The sequence below is a fragment of the Tinamus guttatus genome, unplaced genomic scaffold (assembly GCF_059628265.1).
Source record: "Tinamus guttatus ecotype Peru unplaced genomic scaffold, ASM5962826v1 Tinamus_guttatus_pri_ptg000927l, whole genome shotgun sequence".
Taxonomy (NCBI): Eukaryota; Metazoa; Chordata; class Aves; order Tinamiformes; family Tinamidae; genus Tinamus; species Tinamus guttatus.
The window spans coordinates 387,490-396,988 of record NW_028289461.1 but is presented as its reverse complement, the minus strand read 5'-3'; the positions used below and the strand labels follow the sequence as shown (position 1 = coordinate 396,988).

The window sequence follows — 9,499 nt, the reverse complement described above, 5'->3', positions numbered from 1 at the left end:
AGCAGGGGAAAAGGGAGGCTGTTCAAAGCACACAGGAACTTTGAAATAGGGAATTCTTTGAAATAGAGAATTCTTTGAAATAGAGAATATTTTTTACAGATTCATCGCTTTGGCTGGCAAAGCATAAAAACACTTATGGAAGAGAAATGAATGAGAAATAGCTGCATGTTGGAGTCTAGGGTTGGGAAGGACTGAAGGTGTGACACGAACTGTGGTCCAGTTAACAGAAATGCCTCCATTACAGTCACTAACACAGGATCAAACCCTTGGGGCTTTAGTCCTGGGACAGGAGGAAGCCCAGTGAGAAAGGCCTGGGTAAAGAAACGGCCTACTCTTCCTTTTTGAGCTGTCCCTAACAGCAGCTCTTTTTATTTTGCTGTTCCACAGAAACAGAAACTTGTCTCAGTGAATCTCTGTCCCTCACAGTAATTTACAAACCAAACTCACCACCGCAACCAACAAACGTGTCCTTCATACACTTCCAGTAACCCTGGAAATGGTCCCAGAGCAGTCACCAGTTCCAAACAGCCCCAAAGTCTTGGCAGAACTGAAATCAGGATCCAATTTTAGCAGCTGTGAGCTGCGGATTGTGGCTCAGGTTAGGAACAGAAAAAGCAGATTTTTCTCCTCTCCTGGGAGAAACGGCGCTCCATGGAAGCAGAACAGTGCAGGCCCAGGGCAGGACTTCAGGACTTCAGACATGCCCTCATAACGATAAAGCTCTCCAAAATTTTGCAAAACAGAATACTCACACAGGATGTCCCATTTGACCACTCTGGAGTAGCTGGGTGAGCAAGCAGATCTTCCCATGCAAGAGGAAGGTTTGGGGCACACTGGGGTTCAGAGAGACCACGGAAAACCCAGAACAAAAAATGAGACTGTTACCCTCTAGAGTATTGGGTATCCTGTAAGGCATCCAACCAGTGCTTTCTCTAAGTTCTCAAAACAGCAGCTAATGACTATTCTTTGGTACTATTTTGTGCCCTTCTCTCTGTGAACTGTCACTTTTATACTCACATTGCCTCTGTAGCATCTCTTTCTACAATTCACGTTAGCGCCATCAGTCACAAAGTCGCATGTGTAGTCAGCAAGGCTTTGACAGCTCTAAGGATTCAATGAGACTAAGCCAGCAGCAAGCACTTACGTAGCCAGCTCACGTTTAACCCCCCTTGCAACAGCAGAAGTATCCACTGCTCTTCAGCTGTTGCCATGGTTTGGAAATGCTTGGGATACTGGCATGGTCTGCGTGGGACCCCTGTGCTGAAATTCATGTGCTCCCTATTGCTGTGTAAGGTTTTCTCTTCTACCTAGCAAGTGTCTTAGCAGCAAGGGGGTTTTCTTCACTTACCTGCGCTGCAGGAGCAAGTGTTGTAAACAAGTGAGGGAAGTCTCTGATCCCTAAAACAGAGATTTGTTCCTACAGCACAGGGAGCAGGACACACATAACTGACAGATTAGCAGGGCCTTCCTTCAGCTTTCGCTTTCTACTCCTTACAGTATCACCCGCAAAAACGAGAACACAGCCATGGCCTATATCTGCTCTAAGTCAACTGGCACGTGTGAGATGCTCACACATGATAAGAGGGTCCAGTCATCAGATGAGGAGCAAATGCAGTCACTTTCTCAGTGATATCTAGAATACTACGGTGTGTCATGACAGGACAGCGATGTGCCCGTCAAAGCAACGCTCAGGATGTTTGAATGAGGCTCGCGAGGTGTGGGATGGCCTCCTTGCTCACTGCCATCTCAGACAAGAAATCCTGCAGAGCCTCCATCACCCGGTGCAGGGGAAGCACAGAATGAACTGAAGCTTTTTTTTCTCTTTTTCTGCTCTGTTTTGCGCCTCTGTGTGTGTGTGTGTGTTTCCAGCTCTGCCTCGGGTCGAGCTGATGGCATTACCTGCCTTCTGCGGCTCCGCTGCTGATGGAGGGACTCGGGAAGCCATGGAGGGGCGCAGCGGAGGGGCTGCCGGCGGCCTCGGCCGTCCTCAGCATGTCCTCACCGAGGCAGGCTCCGTCTCCGAAGGGGAGGAAGAGTCACACACACGTTACATTGCCATCCAAAGGAATTCCAGGTACTATCGGTCCATGCGGCTGCGGAGCAGAGAGAAGAGAAGGAGCACGAGGGAGGCAGCGCACGCGGGATGTGCTGCAGGTGAGTGCTGACCCAAGCAGCATCTTCCTGCTGTGAGACCAGGAATTAGAGGAGTTTAAAGAAGGACTCACGGGCTCTTTAAACTTGCCTCAGGGTGGAAAATCCAAGCAAATCGGGGCCTGTGCTCTGCTACCCTTTCATTCTCTAAGGAAGAAATAAACTGGGGAAAGCATGAAGTTGTCGAAAATGATAAATGATAAAAGTAGGATTTACACAAATAACTGTATGGCAAGGCAGGCAACAGGTAGAGGAAATGACCAGCAATGAGCAGCATGAGTAGGGTTTGAGCCTGTAGAAATCGCAGTGGGTTATGAGGTGAGGGCCAGACTTCTCTGAAAAAGCAGTTCTGACCATCTCGCATTGAGAACGGTTGTAAGAAACACCTCTGCAAACCCCTATAAACCCAGGGGCTGAAGCAGCACCTGGAGGATGGCAGCTCTCCTGACAAGTGCAGAAGGCCTGGAAACAGGGCCCAGGAAAAAATGTAACAGTGGTTTTAACGCAAACGTTAACTGAGGGTGATCTGGAGCTGCAGAGACAGAAAACGCCCAGGTGCTCAGAGAAACCGAACTCTGAAACTCCCTGTAAGTAGAAGGGAAAGCAGTGGAGATACCCCCAAATTGCCAGATTTTAGTCTAACAGAAACTGCACACCAGGCCCTGAGCCTTGGCTAGCAGCACAGTTCAAAAAGAAGGAGCGATATTCCCGACTTTCTGGGTGCTGAGCAAGCCACAGACACTATGATTTTGCAGTGCAGTATTTAAAGCACATTGCTTCCGTCCCTGAAAGCAACCCAAAGACCTCTGAGAGACAGACGAGCAGGGACCTCCACCCTGCCATGAGCTCTGCGATGTGCCCCCAAGAAAATGGGTGTCTCCCAGCCTCCTGGCTGCGGCGGTTTCCTCCGTGAAAAGGCCCATTCACGCGGGTGGCGTGGGCAGAAGGGAAGCGCCCGGCCTGCTCCAAGTTTCCAGGCAGGCAGCACCAGAGCAAAGAGCTCCTGCTTAATATTCTGCGAGCGCTGCCAGGGAGGTGTGCGGATGAGCTGAGGGCTGCCAGAGCAGCCCTGCTCTCCAGCAGCTGGAGCGGCGCGGAGCGCGTCGCCGCGGCTCCCGGAGCCGGCGCGGAGGCCCGGCTCCTTCTTGGCTGTGGGTGCCGCTGCGGCAGGGCCAGCGGCGAGCGGAGCCGTTACTCATCCACGCGCAGCGTCACGGCGCCCGGACGGGAGCACGGCCCTCCCGTCTAGCCGGTGTCATTGAGGAAGGACGGGCTGCAAGACAGGCTTCTCTCCGAGCGGCTCGCGGGAGCATCCGCAGGCGCCGGCCTGCGCGTCTCTCCCACACGCCCCCTCTCTGAGCTGCCACCCGTGAACCTGGATCTGTCCCAAATTCTTCCATAGCTGCAACCCTTCAGCAGGACAGCCGGGGAACAGCATTTCTCCTCTGCAGTCCATACAACGGGACCTGCTAGGAGCAACAGCTCTTTCTCCAGTACGACTGTAGCGAGCCCAGCTCAGGGCTACAGCTTTTAAACCCAGCTAGGACTGTGTAAGCCGCTCCTCTGCCTTCTCCCTGCACTGCACTGCTTCCAGTCCCTCTCCCAGAAACTGGACAGCGGGTGCTTTTTCACCAGCCACATTTGTAGCAGGAACTTCTTCTGCCAGCATTTGCTGAAGTGCATGGAATCAAGGCATGGGTGAGCTCTTTTACCTTGACTTCGTTCTCCTCTCAACAGCGGCGCTCCGAGAGCCCGGCTCGAGCTCGGTGCTAACCTGCTTGGGAAGGCACCTGGCGGCGGGACGGAGGGAGGGACAAAGGAAAAGGGGGAAAGATGCAGGGGAAAAGGCAGCATGAGATACCCAGTGGGGGAAAAAATAGGACTCAAGTAGCAAGAACAGGAAAAATAACCTAAAAGAATGTAAATCCAGCGGTTCTGTCTGAGCCTTTCACCAGCTACCTTTGGCTTATAGCCCGAGAGTTGTAAAACATAATAGATGCTTTCCCTTAACTATAAAAAGATTTTGTATTTTTAAAAACTATTTCCTCTGACATGAGGATAAACTGTTTGGCCTATTAGAAGGCAAAGAGAACAACTCTGTCTATTTTTTCATAAGCCTTGGCACTGCTTTAGGAAGTAGAGGAGTCTGGATTTCACCTTTTTCTGCTGAAAATCAGTAACGTTGATTAAAAGGGCACATCAGAAACCAGCTGCGGCGAGAGCTTTGCCTTGCCCAGGCTGCCATCCATTTGAAATGGAAGCAAAATTATGACTTGGACCAAAATATTTCTATTAGAGCAGCAAGGCTATTTATCAACGGCCACAAACAACACGAGGTTTCATCTGAGAAGGGAGCTGCAGCCTCTCCTCCTGCCAAGGACTGCAGCAATAAGCCTTGACTTAGCACAACTTTGGCTCCCTGTGAAAGGATCACAAGTTCATCTGAGGGAAAGTGGAGACAAAATTAAGAGTAAAGCTCCTGTCTCACCCAAATCTAGCCTTGATTTATCCACCAAACTGAACACCTACTGTGTGCTTGAAAGCAGAGCAGTAGTCCCAAGCCCTGACTTGGGAAACCAAATATTGGCACGCAGAGGCATGCGGGGCTGAACCTTTTCTCCTTAAAGAATTGCACTGCAAATCGTTCATGCCCAGGTCCGGTTTTCAGGGGCCAGAAAGCCACTTAGGCACATAAGGATGGATGTAGTAAATCTACATCCACCTTTTCTTGATGGTACTCCCTCAACTGTGACAACAGCTGCCTGATCATGCAATATACAGGCTAATGTTGCTGAAATCTTGCTCAGAAATCCAAGCTCAAATGCAGACTTCTGCAGGTCTGCAGTCTCACAATTGCCTTGCCTGTAAGCAAACCACTACTTACAGCACTAGCAAAGATGACCCATAAAAAAGGGATTGTTTTAACTTCCTCTCGGCTTTCTTTCCTGACACAGGTTCGCTCCGAAGTGACAAGCCTGTCAAGGAGCCTCTGACTATGGAGGTTTTGTCCCAGGAGGGACCGGCCCCGGCCGCAAGGGCTGATGTGAAGGCGCTAGAGGAGCTGTGGGTCCAAAGGTAAGGACGCGCATGCCCAGGGAGTTTGCTGAGCAGCAGAGGCTGGGGGGCACCACAGCAAAAATGCCTTTTTTTTGTTTGTTTTTTTGCTGGACAGCTAGACTAAGCTATAGCTATCAATCCATTCCTTCTCAGCCAGACCTGCAGAGCTATTTTCAATTTCATTTTAATGCCATCTATCATATCATCCTAGAACTGTGGCACAAAAGGCCCTTCTCTGCGTAAGATTGGCAAAAAAACAAGTGGAGGAGAAGCTATGAGACAGTCCCAGTTGGTTCTGTGGAAGATCAAGCTGAAAGTGTTAAATGGTGGCTCTCTAAAGGTGCACACATTATGCTGTATCGTGTGGTCCAAATTACGGAGTGCAGCTATGTGCTGTCGTGAGGAACAGTGCCTTTCCAGGCACCTTTCCTTAGGAAGAGGACTCCAGTAGAGAATTTTAGCCAATCTGTCAAGTCAGATTTCAATAAATTAATTGTCCTGGCTGCAACTGATTGCCCTTTGGCATTAAACTGAGCATATGAAACTAGACAGCTACAGTCTGCTGGGATGTCAAACCCATCTGTCTTCCTCTCCTTGCGGCATAATCATCGCTGTCAGGCTCTGACATCCTGACACTGCCACTTAGGCAGCTCTGAAACGTGCAAATTCCGATTCTCCCCGGAGCTGGGAACAATGTGCCTGTGCTGGGAGCCCGTTTTATCAAACGTGCTGCTGTGCACAGGGCTTGACAGGTCAGTACAGGTTGTAAGTCACGCGGCTGCTGAAAGCAGGCAGTGCTGCTGAGTGCCGTGGTCTCTTGCAGCCGAGCAAAGGCGTGGAACGAGATCAGAGTCTGAGCCCATATCCTCCTCCTCCTTTCTCCATAAACACCGCATTTCTCCAAAACACTAGTGGGAATTTCTAGAGAGAAATTCGCTATGTGAAAAAGAGAATTTCTAGAGAGAATTTCGCTATGTGAAAAGCCTGAAGGAGCCTAAGGATTTTGCTATTGCTTGCATCAGTTCTCCCTGTTCTATAGTAACAAAATGAAAACAGGCCATTGCACAGATAAGACATCTGAAACATAATCTTCAGTCTCGAGAAATGTGCTTAATCTATCCCCAAAAGAAAAAAAAAAAAGGAAAAAAAAAAAAAAGCTACCTGCCAGCTAGGAGTTCTTTGGAAAGCAGGAGGGAGCAAAGTACAGACACCTGTGGGCAGCACTGGGGAAGGTCCTTGGGGCTCTCCGGAGAGGATGGGACAGTGCCAAGGTCAGGTGGGGCGTCACCACGTTGTCTCTTCACATTCAGCAGTGTCTAATGTACAAATGCCAAGGCTGGGCCCGCACAATCCCTTCTCCTTGCACGCAGATAACCAGTAAGTCTGACAAGAACATGGACATTGCAAGCAGAGATGTCATTTCACACCATATACGGATGCTACATAATTGAGGACAGGAAAAAAAGAGGGCAGGAGGAAATAGCAAATAGAAAGAATTCGGTAGAAAGAATATTTGTCTGAATTGTACTCAGACAGATTATGGGCTTTAACCCACTGGTTAACAAAAAGGACCGGAGACTTTTTCAAACCCAACAGTTGCTTGACTTTTTGTCTTCTTCAAGGCTCTGTGATTGTCCTATAAAAATCAATAAAATGAGATAAGTAGAGGAGTTCACACTGATTTCTGAAAACTGAACCCTGCAGTCTTTCAGATTACCTCAAATGATATGGCTAGTGCTACAGCACAACGTCTCGTTTTCCAGGGGGTCAAGCTTAAGAGTCTAACAACTACCTCGATAGACAGCAGAGGCTCAAAACCATAGAAGAGGAAAAATCTGCTACATACTCTTCGGAAGACACTTGTTAAGAGCACCTCTTCACCTGACTCTTCTTGGATGAGTTTCATCCCCATGACCTTTCCCGTGCTCTGCCCAGGGCACTAGAGCACTCTAGTGTCAGAGTCCCCACAAGATCCTGCATTGTAGGGAGATGCAAACCCTTCACATGAGGAACCCCTTCCTGACAACTCAGCTGACTTGCCCTGAACGTTTCACAGCTTCTGGTCTTCACATTAACCAGAACCAAAGACCTGGAAGCAGCTGAGCTCAATGACAGCTGCTCTCCTGCAGTGACCAGTCTGTCCAGCTTGATGGTGGCAGGAACTGTGCAGATGGAGATCACAGGAAAACATCACAGAAAGACATTCACTTAGGGCTTCCCTCTACATCTGTCAGCCCCAGCTGAAAGCAGCTCCCACAGAGACCAGCAAATTAGTCATTTTAAATCCTAGGAAGGAGATTCACCAGTTATACCTACCCTTTATTATCAGCAAATAGGATGTTGATGTCTCTTCATATCTTATTCAATACAGATGCTTTAACAGCATGATTCTATTATTTACCTATCATTTCCCGCTGAGAGAGATTTGAGACGTGATGTGTATGTATCATGGGCCACTAGAGACGGTGCAGAAGAAACTCAGTGTGAAATTTCATGTTGCAAAGCTCACCACGTCACTGGTCTAACAGAACTGAACGATTTATTTCTCCAAGCTGGTTATGAAACCTCCAACTCGGAGAACAGAAGCTCATCTAAAATCGGTTGATTACGTTTGGTCTGAGCTAACAGACTAGAAGCACTTACAGCACTGAATGCAAACAGTCGCCCCCATTAGAAAGAGGGAGTCTAATTTGCTTGAATTTATACAAATCTGTATACTAGAGGCAGTAGTCACATGAAAATAGCCTAATATTGCATGAATTTGGGTCAGCTTGCCATGACTCAGCACTATTTGTCCTGGGCAGCAGAGGGCACTGCTTATATATTTTGATTCATCCAGAAAAAGAAGAAAAAGCCTCTACAGAGGTGGAGATCTGCACTGAGAGAGGTCCTACACGATCCTCCACTCATTTCTTTCCACTTATGGAATAAATTTCTTACAGTCGCCTCTTCTCTGTGCGGCCAGTGGTGCTTCAGCTTGCAAGGACTGAGGCCATGTGTAGCTGTTTCAAGCACATCTTGAGCTGGCCTTGCTATTTTGTTCTGCTACCATGATTTATCCCCCTTCTAGAGATAAGTAATTATTTTTATATCCCTCTTTGTACAATCTGGATCTTAAGAAGTCTAACAGCAGCAGCGTTGCAGGGAAAAGGATTTGAAAATTAATACATTTTCTGTAAAATAGATGCTATAGGCATTACGATGTTATTACTGTCAAAAATCCTGTATTTCCTGGGATCGTATGGAGAGGGAAGAAATGACATACAAGACTGCCTAGCCCTCCTCCTTGCCTGCAGCCATGGAGGATCCTTAGAGCAAACCGCACACCTAATCCAAGCCTGTCCCTGATCCTCAGCCTTTTCATCCCAGTCTCAGTCTCATTACACAGCAACATTTAGGCTTTTCCCTCCTGCTATCCCAATCTCATCCTGCCTCCTTAGGGCATACTCTGACCCCCAGGACCTCAACCAAACCTCTCCCCTGCGGCTGCTCTTGTCTCAGTGGCTGCTACTCTGCGTAGAGCGCAGAAGGGCTGAAAACTTCCACAGCTTTCACAGGCGTGCCCAAGAGGAAGCCCTGGCAACCCCCGAATTTTGAGTCATATTTCAGCAGGATCCAAAGCTTCCCAAAGGATGGAAGAGCAGGTTTTGTGTTTTCTTTTAACACGGATCCAATAATATTTTCCTAAGCCTAAGAAATGGTTGAGCCTTTTTTGTAAATGAAAAAACCTGTGGCAGACAGCAAGTGAAGTCCCAGCGCCTTCGCTTATGAAAATTAAAATGTTACAAGCACTGAAATGTGAGGCTCTCATAATAAGAAGTACTGAGCATTTTTAGTTATAGGCAAGGCTGGTAACCCCAACAGATAATAATTAAGGTACTTTGGTGAAAGCTTGAGAAGACGTGAGAGAACAGATGCACCCTTGATCTTTACACACTAAAAACGTTAGGATAGAGGAGTTCCATTTATCTCACTGAGAAGTCAAAACCAGGAATAAAAGCTGTGCAGATACAGTTCACAAAAACGCTGCTAAAAACACATGTGAGCAGAAAGAACCTGAATGAATATGAAGTATGAAAATGGAGTTGACTACGTACAGCGTTATTTAGATCTATTACTGACTTCACACTTCTCTGCAAATTTGGGGTAGCTCAAATTAAAATAGTCCTTCTTACCTCATCTTGCGGCCTTTCTCAGTGCAAAACTCCCACTGAATAAAAGGGGTTTGGTAATTTTTCATGAAGAAAATCTGCAGGACTGCATCTTCTCTTTTTAGCCTCTGGAAGAGGAG

At 47.9% G+C, this 9,499-nt stretch overlaps 1 protein-coding gene across 1 annotated transcript in view; it reads left to right on the top strand.

Annotated features, from left to right (window-relative positions):
• Positions 1-1,943: 1,943 nt before the first annotated feature.
• NGEF (neuronal guanine nucleotide exchange factor) overlaps positions 1,944-9,499 on the top strand; it is a 30,784-nt gene continuing 23,228 nt past the window's right edge. The window contains exons 1-2 of the mRNA XM_088538075.1: positions 1,944-2,154; positions 5,106-5,226. Of these exons, the coding sequence (XP_088394201.1) occupies positions 1,944-2,154; positions 5,106-5,226 (332 nt within the window). The remainder of the gene's footprint in view (positions 2,155-5,105; positions 5,227-9,499) is intronic.